This window comes from Chiloscyllium punctatum, chromosome 30, assembly GCF_047496795.1.
Source record: "Chiloscyllium punctatum isolate Juve2018m chromosome 30, sChiPun1.3, whole genome shotgun sequence".
NCBI lineage: Eukaryota > Metazoa > Chordata > Chondrichthyes > Orectolobiformes > Hemiscylliidae > Chiloscyllium > Chiloscyllium punctatum.
In genome coordinates, this window is record NC_092768.1 from 23,945,775 (window position 1) to 23,962,056 (window position 16,282).

General features: G+C 50.7%; 1 protein-coding gene across 1 annotated transcript in view; it reads left to right on the top strand.

Moving 5' to 3' along the window:
* Nucleotides 1–16,282, top strand: part of LOC140455286 (uncharacterized) — a 207,344-nt gene that overhangs the window by 33,290 nt on the left and 157,772 nt on the right. Inside the window, exons 2-3 of the mRNA XM_072550032.1 lie at nucleotides 9,839–10,371; nucleotides 14,376–15,965. Of these exons, the coding sequence (XP_072406133.1) occupies nucleotides 9,954–10,371; nucleotides 14,376–15,965 (2,008 nt within the window). The 5' untranslated portion in view covers nucleotides 9,839–9,953. The remainder of the gene's footprint in view (nucleotides 1–9,838; nucleotides 10,372–14,375; nucleotides 15,966–16,282) is intronic.

The following is a 16,282-nucleotide window of genomic DNA, read 5'->3' on the forward strand; positions in this document are numbered from 1 at the left end:
GCTGAGTGCGGAGGCAGGATAAAACACAGCAGCCCTTGGAGTGGATCACATTCCCGAGTGTCCCATTTCCCCTGGAAATGGAACCCTCCTGCCTCCGAGAAATCAATGTGGATATTTCCTGATAAAAGGGACAACGTCTGTTTGTGCAGGAAGTGGAGGGGGGGTAGGGTCTGTTTTTAAAGGAGGAGGCTGGATAGGGAGAGACCAGGGAGTAGGGAATGGGAATGGAGGATATCCACACTGGATACAATGACCAGGTTTGGGAAGGGGCTCTGATGAAATTTCTGGGCCGAATGGCCTGCCTCTGTAAATGTCAAGTCGGTGCAAGTGAAACGGTGGTACCCTCACCCTATCACTAACCAGTGGGAAGCAGCTTCCAAAATATCCCAGTCCCAGCAACGACAACAAATACTCCGGGAGCAGGAATCGCGAGGCAAGGCTTTGTTGTGTGAGGCACACCTGCCGCTGGTTCAAAAGTGAAGCCACAAATTGAGAGCGCAGCCGGTTAGTCAGCATCCGAAGAGCAGGAGAATTGACGTTTCGGGCATAAGCCCTTCATCAGGAATCCAAAACATCGATTCTCCTGCTCCTCGGATGCTGCCTGTCCTGCTGTGCTTTTCCAGCACCACACTCTCAACTCTGATCTCCAGCATCTGCAGTCCTCACTTTCTCCCACTGATTCATAGGTTTGATTTTAACTGAGTAACATTGCTTCGTCTTCAAACATGAGGTCATCCACTTCCAATCCAAGAGGGGCACGTTTGGAACATTTTATTCAGAGTTGACAGACTGTCAATGAGGAAAGGATCTGAGTGTCTATGTAAACAGGTTATTAAGCCTACTACTGTGGTGCAAAGAGCCCTGGTCAGGGAGCTGGGGGAAAGAGATGTTACAGTCATACAGCACTCTTGCCTGACCCAGTCTGCAGCACAGCGTTCAGCTCAAACTCTACACCTCAAGGAGAAAACACTGACCCCAATGGAGAGTGGGTGATGAGGGAGGCTGGAGCGCAGAGCCTGAACAATACCCAGGTTAAAGTGGTCACCACAGCAAGTTGAATAAAATGGTTTGTACTCCCTCCAATTCGGGAGATTGACCTGATGGGGGTTGTTCAAAACACTTTTGCATCACAAACAGAGAGGAACCATGCCCTTTGGTAGGCCAGCCCAGATCGTCGGCAGGACATGGGAGTTTGGTCACTTGTACACTTGGAAGCAAGTGGATCATGTGGAACTCTTCCTCCCCCAACAGTGGGAGCTGGGGAAAACTGCAGCTTTCCCGATCGAGATGGATCGGGTTTGGTTGGGCTAAGTGAATGAGAGGCAAGGGAGCAAAGGGAAAGAGATGAGGGTTAGCTCCAGCATTAAAACAGGGCAACAGTCTCAAGGGGACAAAGAGCTTTCTGCTGTCTCCACACTCTGACAATCAACACAACAGGGATAGATCTCATTCTGGAAAGTACAGATCAGATTCCAAACACTAACTCTGTCCCTCTCTCCACAGACGCTGTCAAACCTACTGAGTCTCTATTTCGGAGATGCTGTTTGGAGGGCTGGGCAGCACGCAGGGATGAGCTTGGTTACAGACAAAGTTTCAGGGAGCAAATGAGACAGAGAGCCTGGGGAGTTTCAGGGAGAGAACTCGAGAGCCGGGAAATCGTTCCTGGGAAACTGAATGTTGGAAACATCCGGACGAGGAGAGCAAAATGTGAAGCACTCCACAGTTGATTAGCTTTCCGGCTGGGGACTGACCAGGGAAAGCTCTCAGCTATGGAGGGTGAAACAAGGGCTGGACCAACGTGGGTGGGGGTACTGAACACAGGGGTACTGTCAGCCCAGTGGGGAGGGTGTGTTCAGGGCAAGGGTGAGGTGAGGGAGAATGGGAGGCTACGGGCAGGGGGGGGTGAGGGCAGAGGGAGAGGCAGGGTGGAGGAGGGGGAGGCGAGGGGCAGGGTAAGGCGAGGGGAAGATGGAGGTGAGGAAGAGGGGAGGCGAGGGGGAGGTAAGGGGGAGGCGAGGGGGAGGGGAGGTGAGGGGGAGGTGAGGGGGAGGGGAAGATGGAGGTGAGGAAGAGGGGAGGTGAGGGGGAGGTGGAGGTGAGGGGGAGGGTGAGGGGGAGGGTGAGGGGGAGGGTGAGGGGGAGGGGGAGGTGGAGGTGAGGGTGAGGGGGAGGGTGAGGGTGAGGGGGAGGGGGAGGGGGAGGGGGAGGTGGAGGTGAGGGTGAGGGGGAGGGGGAGGGGGAGGTGGAGGTGAGGGTGAGGGGGAGGGGGAGGGGGAGGGGGAGGGGGAGGGGGAGGTGGAGGTGAGGGTGAGGGGGAGGGTGAGGGTGAGGGGGAGGGTGAGGGTGAGGGGGAGGGGGAGGGGGAGGTGGAGGTGAGGGTGAGGGGGAGGGGGAGGGGGAGGGGGAGGTGAAGGTGAGGGTGAGGGTAATCAGTATTGAAGCCGATGACCAATTTTACTCATTTCAGACAATCCGTTTTTGTACGGTTTCTGCAAAGTTGCTGTGAGCGAAGTCGACATTTTAAGGGAGTTGATTTGCTAATGTGGTTCAAAAAACACAAGAGACTTTGGGATCTTTTCTGCTTTTGTCTGCAGACAATCTTCCCTCAATTTTGCATTTAACCTGTTTATGAAAAGATCATGGTTAAACCCACTGCCGAAAGGAACTGGTGTCAAGGAATCTCCAGTGGGGAATCAGTGTGGAACCCTGACCCATTCACATGTCTCCAGATGTTGTTGTCAGGTCAATAGGAACAGGAAGAGGAACTGGCCATTGAGCCCTGTTAGTTAGGGCAGATCAGAATCTGACTGTAAACTCAACTCACCTTCTCTCCCCATTCCCCCACAGCCCTCAACTCCCCCATTGATCAGTAAATCTACCCGATGAGAGCCCTGCTCAATCTTCCCCGAACTTGGTTTCCCTCTGACCTCTGCAGAAATGAATTGCAGTGCTTGCTGTACTCTGTGAGGGCAGCAGGATCTACCTGTTTGTGAAGCTACTGCAGTTAAATAGCTAGTCCACAATCACTCCCATGATGCACTTGTAGGGAATGGTTCGCTGGTCTGCCAACACAACAGAGGCCCTTAGGGTTAGGATGCTGCTGAGGGTCATTAAAGAATCTCGTTTACCGTGGTGTGATGTCTGTACTCCATCGGTGATATTCTGGAAAACACGCATACACAGATACACACAGATATTCATACAGACAAACACACACATACAGATATACACACACAGATATTCATACAGACAAACACACACATACAGATATACACACACAGATATTCATACAGACAAACACACACATACAGATATACACACACACATATACATATAGACAAACACACACGCACAGATATACACACACATATACATATAGACAAACACACACACAGATATACACACAGATATTCATACAAACACACACATACAGATATACACACACATATATACATACAGACAAACACACACATACAGATATATACACATATATACATATAGACAAACACAAACACACAGATATACACACACATATACATATAGACAAACACACACATACAGATATACACATATATACATATAGACAAACACAAACACACAGATATCCACAAATATATACATATAGACAAACACAAACACACAGTTATACACACATATATACATATAGACAAACACAAGCACACAGATATACATATAGACAAACACACATATACAGATATACATATAGACATACTCAGATATACATATAGACTCAAATATAATATTCACAGTTAGACACACATATAGACAACACACATACACAGATACACACAGATATACATATAGATAAACACACACTGATACACATATAGACAAACATGCATATACAGATAGATACAGATATACATATAGATAAACACATACAGAGATATATACACACAGATATACATATAGACAAACACACGTACACAGATACACACACAGATATACATATAGAGAAACACACATAAGCAGATACATGCACAGATATACATATAGCCAAACACACACAGATATACACATACAGATACACTTATAGACAAACACACATACACAGATACACAAACACAAATATACATATAGACAATCCCATGTACACATGTATACATGTGGACAAACACACATACACAAATATACACAAACAGATATACATACACAGATACACACAGATATACATATAGACAAACACAGATATACAGATATACACACACAGATATACATATAGACAAACACACTTACACAGATACACACGTCCAGATATACATATAGAGAAAAACACATACGCAGATACACATACAGATATACATATAGACAAACACATGTATACAGGTACACACACAGATATACATACAAACACACATAGACACACGCAAACACACATACACAGGTACACACACGTACACAGATATACGCACAAATATGTATATACATGTGTATGGGGAGACACACACAGGTGCACATATAGACAAACACATGCTTACACAGATACACACACATATGAACACATATGCAGATACCAGATACATATGCACATACATGTATACACAGATCCATGCACACACATATCCATATCTACACACACACAGTTGGACATTCTTCTGCCTTCTTTACTTCATTCACCAATTCCTCTCGAATGTGTTAACATATTTATTCAAGTTATGTCGAAAGAAATTTGATGCAAAAGTGGTACATTAAGCATTCAAAATGCTTTCAGCTTGAGTGTGTTCAACCCTTGACCATATCTCCGCCTTTTAACCAGATCCCTGGCCTCTAAGCCCCAGCACCAGATACATTCGGATCTCATTGTGACTGTACATGTGGGTGGCTGAGCCTAGTACTTACAGGAATCATCAACCTTCCTGTTCAAAGGTTCAATTCCAAGGTCACCTCATTAATCCCTTTATCACATGAAAGCGAAACACCAAAGAAACTGCAAGGGATGATCAACCGTGGAGACTTGGAGGCTGTTTCTGTTAAAATATTCGTTATCAGAATGGCGTGGATGAGCAGATGAGATAACAAAGCGATGTACATTGTTCAGATGCAGTGAGACCAGGAAGGTTAGCCAGATTAATGTAAAGATACATCAAACTAACTGATAAAAACAACATAAGGATATGATACCTTGGGCTCAGGTTTAACCAACACCAGCAGCAGTTTACCTGGTCATCAACGTACAGTTGGTTCTAGGAGCTTGCTGTGTGAGGATTAACTCCTGTGTTTATAACATGGTAACCTCAAGTACACCTCAGAGAATCATACAAGTGGCTGGACAGCTGTGCACAGAGATTGTGGAATGCACTTAACCCCCTCCCCATGTGAAATTCCACAGGAGAGAAGAGAATGTTGCATTTACATAATGCCTTTCATGACTGTGGGTCAGCCGGGAGCAGTTTCCAGTTGGTAGATCTGCAGTGGGTTGCTGTTGTGGTTGAGTTAAGATGAACAAGGTTCATTTTATCAACAGGAGATTCCCAACAAACAGCAGCGATAATGACCAGTGATAATAATAACACTTTGAAACAGTGTTGATTGAGGGCTCATCATTGGAGAACATCCCTTCTCCAAAATCCCCTAGCTGTTATTCAGCAGAGAGAGCAGATGAGCCCTCAGTTTAAAATCTACTCAGCCACAAGACAGTGACACTTACTGCCCTCTGCTCAAATCTCTGATGCCCATTAGGAGCAGGAATCACTTTTAATTAATGGGGAATAAAAGGTGTAACCCCAGATGATAGCGGACACTCGGAGGCTTTTTCCGAGGATAAGTGCCAGAAAGGAACATCAAAAAACAGGGCCTGTGCTTGAGGAAGCATGAAGGGTTGGGCCAATGAATGCGATTGCTATCTTTTCCCGCTGCATTTGAGGCTGTTTATTTATTGATTTACTGGGTTGGCCTCTCCTGAGTCAATCAGGTTAATGAGCTGTGTGTTTCTTTCACTAATCACAACTGCGTTTTCTGTGTAATGTTAGATTTTCATGTTGCCCCCCCCCCCTCGCCTGACAACCTCCTCCTGTGTAGGATGCTGCCTTGCTCAATCGAGGTCTTGTCCTTGAGGCTCAATGGGACCTCTCTCTCTCTGTCTCCCTCTCATTAAGTGGGCACAAAGGATTCCTTTAAGGGAGAGAAAGGTCAGATTGATACTGACGTGCAAACTCCCTGAGTCTGCGATCGCTGCTTATTTAAGCGACTGTTTCAACATTTCAGCTCTTCCAGTGAACCGGGTTGGGGGTGGGGGGGGGGTTAAACAGCCTGCTGCTGAATCTATTCCATTCACAAAAGCTTTCCAACAACTATGGGACAGGAAGAAAGGAGCTACCTGTCTCTCTGGATATATTGCTATCCCAATACTCTCTGTGATTCCCAGTTATCCAGGTGGTTTGAAATGTGTCCTTTTATAAATTAAACATCGAATCAGGTGTAGAGGGGAGACACGAAGAAACGGACTGAAATTTCCATTCACTTCACCTCAACCGAACCCCAACATTCACCCCCCAGCCAACCCCTCAGCGACACTTCTCCGAACATCCACCCGTCACCTCCACATACTACCCCCCAACTATCCATCCACCTGGCCCCTAATCCTCACCCTCACCTCCCCCAGCACTCACCTTCACCCTCCCCAAACCTCCTCACTCACCTCCACGACCTTCACCCCCTGACACTGTCCCCACTCCCACCCTCCCCCACCTTCCCCCCTCCCTGACCCTGCCCCCACTCTCCCCTCCCCCACCTTCCCCCCTCCCTGACCCTGCCCCCACTCTCCCCTCCCCCACCTTCCCCCCTCCCTGACCCTGCCCCCACTCTCCCCTCCCCCACCTTCCCCCCTCCCTGACCCTGCCCCCACTCTCCCCTCCCCCACCTTCCCCCCTCCCTGACCCTGCCCCCACTCTCCCCTCCCCCACCTTCACCCCACCCTGACCCTGCCCCCCCACTCCCCTCCACTCCCCCACCTTTCCCCCCCCAGGCCCTGCCCCCACTCCCACCCTCTCACATCTTCGCCCCCCCCCGAGCCTGACCGCACTCTCACCCTCCCCCACCGTCCCCCCTCCTAGATCCTGCCCCCACTCCCACCCTCCACCATGATTTCCCCTCCCTGACCCCACTCCCGCCCTCTCCCACCTTCCCCATCCCTGACCCTGCCCCCACTCCCACCCTCCACCACCTTCCCCCTCCCCCACTCTGCCCCCACTCTCACCCTTCCCCGCCTTCCCCCCTCCCTGACCCTGCCCCCGTCCCACCTCTACCCCTCTCCCCAGCCTGACTCCCACCGTCTCCCCTCCCACCCCGACTCCCACCCTCTCCCCTTCACTCCACCCTGACTCCCACTCACTCCCACACCCAGCTTGACTCCCTTCCCATCTCCCACTCTGACTCCCACCTTTCCACCACTCCCCCCCCCCCCCCCACTCCCCTCCCCCTCCCCCACCCCCAGCCTGATTGGCTGCCACTTTTCGAGTGTGACTGTGGGGATGGCATTTCAAAAGAGAGACTCATCTCCTCTTCAGTGCAGAAACAGCTCAGCGTGGAACCTGTTCTCCGCGTGAGCCTCCCCCTACATTCACCATCACTGCCTGTTTCCCCATCCCCTCCTGTTCCCTGATTCCTGCTGAGTTTTGCCTATTTCCCAAATTCCCTGCTGTTCCCTACTCCCTGCTGGGTTTAGGCCTGTTCCCCCATCCCCTCCTGTTCCCTGATCCCTGCTGGGTTTCGGCCTGCTCCCCCCATCCCTGCCTGTTCCCTGCTCCCTGCTGGGTTTAGCCTGTTTCCCCTTCAGATTGGTGACACTTTGTGGAAACTAGTGAGCCTGGCCCAGCCCAGGCCAGGTGCTGCCTAAGGAAGCCTGTCCTTCAGCGAGGGTCTCCATGTAGCGAGTGTATGTGGAAACTGGCAGATTCCCATCAGTTCCCAGCTCTGTCAGTCTCCTCGTTCTGCACTGAGCTGTTTGGAAAAGCATCGTTTCCACCTGCTCCCCATCCCTCTCCCCCTGCCCCCCCCCTGTGTTTAGGGCTTGCACTGCGTGCAGAAACCCCCAATCTAATGCAGACTAAGCCCTGTCCACCCATTGTCCACTGACCTGGGCCTGACCTCCCAGTTTACAGTGCAAATGGTTTGAAATGCTGCCAGGCCCCTACCTAACCTCCCCTATTCCCATCTCCGTCATCACCTCCAGGACTTACTCCACATGTGGCCTCCAGAAACCTCCACTTCCCTTCAATCCTTCAAGATTTTCCTGCAAAGCTCTGTCTCGTTCTCCCTATCCTGATGTGTCCATATCAAGCAGTGCTCTGCTGATATGCCTTGGACTAGCTTATTACACTGACGGTGCTATGTAAATGCACCTTCCTGCAGCCTCCCCATGTCAAACAGTCGCAGTGAGTGACTGAGCTTCAGTTGGAATATGGAGCCTCCTGTTCCAGGACGCCGCAGTCACCAGTGCAGAGCAGCTGAGTTGGCTCAGGGATGTGGGGGTGGGGAAACAGGGAGTTAGGCAGGGCCCAATGGTTTCCCTGGGGAAATCCAGAGAGAGGCAGACAGCCAAGTCCAGCTTCCTCTCTCCCTCTGAGATTCCCAGATTTCCTGTAGCGAAGGGTTAGATCATGGTCACTCATTACAGTCAGCACGCAATGGTTCACACATGGGATGTGGGGCCTCTAACACAACCCTCCCCCATCTCCCAGCCATCTTCCTTACCTCTGTAGCCTTCCCACCCAGCTGCTGATGGTCAGAGATTGAGCTGGGTTCGTAAAAAGCCTTTTCCTGAGGTTTCCCATCAGCTGCTCACTGTCACAATGGAAAGACTGAAAGAACAAAAAAGATGCTAATTTCGAAATGACCTTTCCCCTCCACAGGACATCCCAAAGCATTTCATAGTCAATTAGTCCTGTTGAAATGCATAGAGTCATTGATACGTACAGCACAGAAACAGACCCTTCGGTCCAACCCATCCATGCCAACCAGATATCCGAAATTAATCTAGTCCCAGTTGTTAGCTTTTGGCCCATATCCCTCCAAACCCTTTCTATTCATATACCCATTCAGATATTTTTAAAATGTCGCAATTGTACCATCCTCCACCACTTCCTCTGGCAGCTCATTCCATACACGTACCACCCTCCATGTGAAAAATTGCCCCTTAGGTCTCTTTCCCCTCTCACCCTAAACCTATGCCCTCGAGATCTGGACTCCCCGACCCCAGGGAAAAGACTTTGTCTATTTATCCTATCCATCTCCCTCATGATTTTATCAACCTCTCTAAGGTCACCCCACAGCCTCCGATGCTCCAGGGGAAAACAGCCCCAGCCTGTTCAGCCCCTCCCTGTCGCTCAAACCCTCCAACCCTGGCAACACCCTTGTAAATCTTTTCTGCACCCTTTCAGGTTTCACAACATCCTTCCAACAAGGGTATTGTTATAATGTAGGTTAGAAAGGTCTGGACATAGCAAGATCCCACAAACAGGCTGCATGATGAGTAGCCCGTCTATCTATCTTCGAGGGGTGCTGGTTGGGGAATTAACATTGGCACTAGGCCCTGGGGCAGAGCTGTGCTAGGCCAGCCATACTGCCATGAGATACGTTCCAGGCACCCAGGAGGGCAGGAGGGGCCTGGTTTGAATACATCTTGTGAAAGTTGGCACTCGGACAGTGCTGCATTCCCATGGGGCTGCACTCCCCTTGGGGATCAATCTGGTTTGGTGTTCTCAAATCCCCGGTCAGATCTGAACCCGTGACTCAGCGGGTTAGAGGTCAGAGTGCTACTGAGCCATGGCTGACACCTTTTTTACAACCATAACTAATTGTGTCATTTCTCCCTCTCCAGGGTATCGTGGCACAAGCCTGTGTTTGAACAGATCTCCTGACTGAAGGCACGACCCCCAAGCCCCTGCACAAGCCTGGACTCCTCCCGCCCCCACCCCCCACTGGCAGTGACAGAGATGGGGCTGGCCTTTAAGATCCTCCTCCTGTTGGTCACAGTGAGCCTGGAGGGGGGCGACTGCACCATCTTTGTGAAGACCATCCGTCAGCGGCGGGCACTGCTGCCCAACGCCACATCCGGCCGCCCCACCACCTTCAACCACGTCTACAACATCAAGCTGCCGTACTGCAGGAACTGCTCGGCTAACGTCGCTCGGCCCCTGGCCCGCATCTTTGAGGCTCGAGACGAGGCCAGGGATGACCAGAGCTTTGAGCACACTGTCGATCCTACCAATCAGGTAGTCTTCACCCACAGGATTAACATCCCTCCACAGGTCTGTGGCTGCGACGATATCCAGGCTCTCCTAAACCGCCTGGAGGTGCTGGAGAAGCAGGTGCTGACGCTGGAGAGGCAGTACTCGGGCAGTCCGTGCTGTGGTGAGTCTCTGTGTCAATCCACTTCCCGGAATGACAGGCTCTGGCCTACAGCAGTCACTCTCCCGGCCCAGTTGTAACCAGAGCCCCGGCCACATCCGCTTGTCAGGAATGTTTGAAGCTAATGTGATGACGTTTGGTTAACGGGGAGCGCTAATGGGATGGTGATCAGGCTCTCGTTGTCATGGTGGATGGAGTGAGGGAGGAAGAGAGAGTGAAAGAGAGGGACTCTCGCAAAAAAAAAATAGAAATTGCTGGAGAAACGTAGAAACACGAAACAGAAGACAGGAGCAGGAGGAGGACATTCGGCCCTTCAAGCCTGCTTTGCCATCCATCTCCATCATGGCTGATCATCCAACTCAATAGCCTCATCCTGCTTTCTCCCCTGAACCTTTGACCCCATTCACCCCAAGTGCTATATCTAGCCGTCTTCAATGCAATCAATGTTTTGGCATCAGCTACTTCCTGTGGTAATGAATTCCACTGGCTCACCCCTCTCTGGGTGAAGAAATGTCTCCTCACCTCTGTCCTAAATGGTCCACCCGAACCCTCAGACTGGTTCTGGACACCCGCCCCCTTCCCCAATCAGGAACATCCTCCCTGTATCCACCCTGTCTAGACCTATTCGGATTTTATAAGTCTCTCTGAGATCCCCACCCCCTCCCCCACACATCTGAACTCCAGCAAAGACAATCCTAACCTAGTCGGCCTCTCCTCATATATCAGTCCCACCATCCCCTGATAGACCTTCGCTTTGCTCCCTCGAGAGCAAGAGCATCCTTCCTCAGAAAAGGAGCCCAAACCTGCCTCGCCAAGGTTCTGTCTAACTGCGACAACACACCCCTGCTTGTAACCTCTCACAGCTCGGCGGGTCTGGCAGCATCAGTAGAGAAAACGCAAAGCTAATGTTTCTTGTGCATTTCCTCAGAGCTGCTAGTAGCGAGGAAATGGTGGGTGTATATTTCCTTAAAGCCAGGGGGCAAGAAAAGGGGGAAGGAATTAATGATAGGTGGAGACAGGTGCCAGAGGGAGAGAACAACAAGTCAGGCAGACAGAAGGATCGATAAGGGTGAGCTTGGGAGAATCAAAAGCTGCTCATGGGAACCATGAAAGCAGGGGATGGGAGAAAGTGTGCAGGCCCTAACATTATTGAACTGGATATCGAACCTTGACGGCTGCAGGGTCCCCCAAGCAGAGAATGAGATGCTGTTCCTCAAAGACAGAGAGGATGTGGTTGGCTCACCGTTGCATGGGTTGGCAATATCACTGACTGAGTGGGATGACATTGCACTGCGTTCTGCTTTAGCCTGTGGAACAGTGAAATAATTCATTGTGAAGCCTTTGGGGGAAGACGCCAAGGCAAATCCTTCACAGACTGGGATTTGACAAAATGTGAATGGGCTGTGGGACCTGAATGGTGACATTTCCACAGTCTGCCACATGTTCCAATTCCTGGCAGTAGGAATGATTAGATTCCCCTACAGTGTGGAAACAGGCCCTTCGGCCCAACAAGCCCACACCAACCCTCCGAAGAGTAACCCACCCAGACCCATTCCCTCCGATTCGATTAGATTATCCTGCCTCAGTCAGGGGGAAATTGTCTCCGTAGGGATGGATAGACTGCAGGGATTTCCACTGACGCGGTCTGCAGGAGCAATTTAATGATCTTTATTCATCATAAAACTCGCATTTTATTCCAGATTTGATCATTAAATATTATTCCTCTCCTCCCTGGGGTTTGGGGAGGCTATTGGAGCAGGATCTGAACTGATGCCTTTGGAGGATTGGTCCAGGTCCCTGGATTACTAGCACAGTCCCACCATACATCAGGTTTGGTGTTTGCTCAGTGCTAAGTGGTTCTGAGCTGGTGTAAGTGTTGATAGTGGACACTTGATATTGGACACCAACTGGAGGACTGTAGGCCTCTCAGTGGTTTGTCTTGGAGTTACATTCTCCTGGTAACAGGTTTCCATATGTCAGACTGCCAACAGGCCACAAATACATAACCACAAAACCAATCGGCAACATTCCCGACACCTCAGATCTTCAGCGCTGTCATTGAGTTTGTTGGTTCAGACCACTTCCTGCGGATGGTAAATGCACTGCCCCCTTGTGGTATTGCCGTGTACTGGAGGTGTGATTTCTGCTCCATCTCAGACAAGCAAGGAATGGGAGTCGGGGGGAGGGGGGAGGGGTGGTGTTTGTTAAAATTAATCTTACTTCCCCTGCAAGGGGGAAGGGACAAGTAGAGTGTCACTTTGTCATAGAGTCGTAAAGATGTGAAGCACGGAAACAGACCCTTCAATCTAACTCATCCATGCCGAACAGATATCATAACCTAATCTAGGCCCATTTGCCAGCACTTGGCCCATATCCGTCTAAACCCTCCATATTCACATTCCCATTGGATACCTTTTAAATATTGCAATTGTACCAGCCTCTACCACTTCCTCTGGCAGCTCATTCCATACACACACCCACCCTCTGCATGAAAAGGTTGCACCTTCGGTCCCTTTTATATCTTTCCCCTCTCACCCTAAACAAACACCCTCTAGTTCTGGACTCCCCCACCCCAAGGAGAAGACCTTGTCTATTTACCCTATCCGTGCCCCTCATGATTTTATATGGACCTTTCCGGACTGTTAGGTGTGTGTGTAGATGTCGGTTCGGGACAGGATTGGGTCCCGCTGTCTTGTCAAACAATCCAACATCTAAAACCTAACTTTTCCGGAGGGAATCCCACAGGATCAAGGAGGAATGCTGCTCTTACATCCACCACAACAGCCCCCTGACTTTGGTGAAGGGGATGTACCTAAGATCCTGTTTCATTGCACAAAATTAGCTCCTGTTGCTGTCCATCTTGTGTGCTATTTCCACAGGCTGTCTGCAGTGAGCTGCAGGTTAACCCAGTTCTGATCAACTGGAGCTGTTCTCTTTGGGCAAGAGAAGGCCATAAGACCATAAGACCATAAGACATAGGAGTGGAAGTAAGGCCATTCGGCCCATCGAGTCCACTCCGCCATTCAATCATGGCTGATGCGCATTTCAGCTCCACTTACCAGCGTTCTCCCCGTAGCCCTTAATTCCTCGAGACAACAAGAACCTATCAATCTCGGCCTTGAAGACATTTAGCGTCCCGGCTTCCACTGTACTCCGTGGCAATGAATTCCACAGGCCCACCACTCTCTGGCTGAAGAAATGTCTCCGCATTTCTGTTCTGAAATGACCCCCTCTAATTCTAAGGCTGTGTCCACGGGTCCTAGTCTCCTCGCCTAACGGAAACAATTTCCTAGCATCCATCTTTTCCAAGCCATGTATTATTTTGTACGTCTCTATTAAGTCTCCCCTTAATCTTCTAAACTCCAACAAATACAATCCCAGTATCCTCAGCCGTTCCTCATATGCTAGACCTGTCATTCCAGAGATCATCCGTGTGAATCTCTGCTGGAATCTCCAGTATGTCCTTCCTGAGGTGTGGGGCCCAAAACTGGACACAGTACTCCAAATGGGGCCTAACCAGAGCTTTATAAAGTCTTAGTAGTACATCTCTGCTTTTATATTCCAACCCTTTCATCAGGTTGTCATCAGTAAAGGGTTTGGACAGAGTAGAGGGAGGGAGAGAGAGAGAGAGTGGAGGGGAGAGAGGGAAAGTCTCCCTATTAACAGAGGATTGAGAGCAGCAGACCCTAATGGCAAGGGAAGGATTGAGGAAAACTCAGGGAAAACCGATAGGTTCTGATCCGGAATGGCCCGAGAGTGAGGTTGGGGATGGATTCAAACACGGCCTTAGAAAGGAATTCAGATAGGCATCCGAGAGGCAGGATGTGCTAGGGGGACAGGAAAAGGCGGGGGAGTGTTACTGCGTGAATAGTCCTGGCACAGGGCTGAATGGCCTCATTCGGGGCTGATATCTCCCTTGGTGTGACCTGACGGTGGGTGGGTAAGAGGATTGGCTGCACTGTTGAGGTGGGTCCAGGCCTAACGGTTCGCTCTCTCTCTCTTTCCAGGTACGAAGCGTGTGGACTGCGGTGCCCATGGGAAGTTCAGCTCCTCTAGCTGCAGCTGTGTTTGTGACCAGGGCTGGATGGGGCCAACCTGTGCCAAGGCTAGCTGCCCTGCCAACTGCCACCCTCCACAGGGTGACTGTGTGGACGGCCAGTGTGTGTGTCGTCAGGGGTTCACAGGCAAGGACTGCAGCAAGGAGAGCTGCCCCGATGACTGTAATGACCAGGGCCGCTGTATCGATGATGAGTGTGTCTGCTTCCCTGGCTACACGGGCTACGGCTGTACTGAGCAGACCTGCCCTGATGACTGTAGGGACCACGGCAAGTGTGTCAACGGCCGCTGCGTCTGTGACAAGGGCTACTCTGGCTTTGACTGCCATCTCGAAGATTGTCCGGGAGACTGCAGCGGGCAAGGGCGCTGCCTCGATGGCAAATGCGTCTGTAACACGGGCTTCTCAGGACGGGACTGCAGCCTTCCGGCCTGTCCCAGTCACTGTCACCGCCGAGGGAGCTGTGTCAATGGCAAGTGTGTCTGCAGGAAGGGCTTCACTGGGCCTGACTGCAGCCTGAAAGCTTGTCCTGAGAACTGTAACAACCGAGGGCGATGTGTCAATGGGAAATGCGTCTGTAACACAGGCTATTCAGGGCCTTCCTGTGGCACCCAGACCTGTCCTGAGAACTGTAACAACCGAGGGCGATGTGTCAACGGGAAATGCGTCTGTAACACAGGCTATTCAGGGCCTTCCTGTGGCACCCAGACCTGTCCTGACAACTGTAATAACCGAGGGCGATGTGTCAACGGGAAATGCGTCTGTAACACAGGCTATTCAGGGCCTTCCTGTGGGACCCAGACCTGTCCGGAGAACTGTAACAACCGAGGGCGATGTGTCAATGGGAAATGCGTCTGTAACACAGGCTATTCAGGGCCTTCCTGTGGCACCCAGACCTGTCCTGAGAACTGTAACAACCGAGGGCGATGTGTCAACGGGAAATGCGTCTGTAACACAGGCTATTCAGGGCCTTCCTGTGGCACCCAGACCTGTCCTGAGAACTGTAACAACCGAGGGCGATGTGTCAACGGGAAATGCGTCTGTAACACAGGCTATTCAGGGCCTTCCTGTGGCACCCAGACCTGTCCTGAGAACTGTAACAACCGAGGGCGATGTGTCAACGGGAAATGCGTCTGTTACACAGGCTATTCAGGGCCTTCCTGTGGGACCCAGACCTGTCCGGAGAACTGTAACAACCGAGGGCGATGTGTCAACGGGAAATGTGTCTGTAACACAGGCTATTCAGGGCCTTCCTGTGGCACCCAGACCTGTCCTGAGAACTGTAATAACCGAGGGCGATGTGTCAACGGGAAATGCGTCTGTAACACAGGCTATTCAGGGCCTTCCTGTGGGACCCAGACCTGTGCGGAGAACTGTAACAACCGAGGGCGATGTGTCAACGGGAAATGTGTCTGTAACACAGGCTATTCAGGGCCTTCCTGTGGGACCCAGACCTGTCCTGAGAACTGTAATAACCGAGGGCGATGTGTCAACGGGAAATGCGTATGCAAGGATGGGTTCGCAGGAAATGATTGTTCAGTTGGTGAGCTGCTTTCCCTTTCTCTCTTTCTCATGGCTGGTGTCTCAGTGCAGGGTATAACTGTACAGACAGCCACTGCAGCCAGGCTGCTCTGTCAGGCACTGCCCATCACATCGCGAGTTAGATCTCTCATTGTCTGTTCTCACCAGTGTCTCGGACTGAGAAGGGTTTACTTTTATTATTATTCATTCATGGGATGAGTGGGTGACTGCCTGGGTCAGTATTTCCTGCCCAACCATATCACTGTGGGTCAGGAGTCACAGATAGGCCAGACCAGGTAAGGCTGCAGTTTCCTTCCCTGAAGGATATTAGTGAACCAG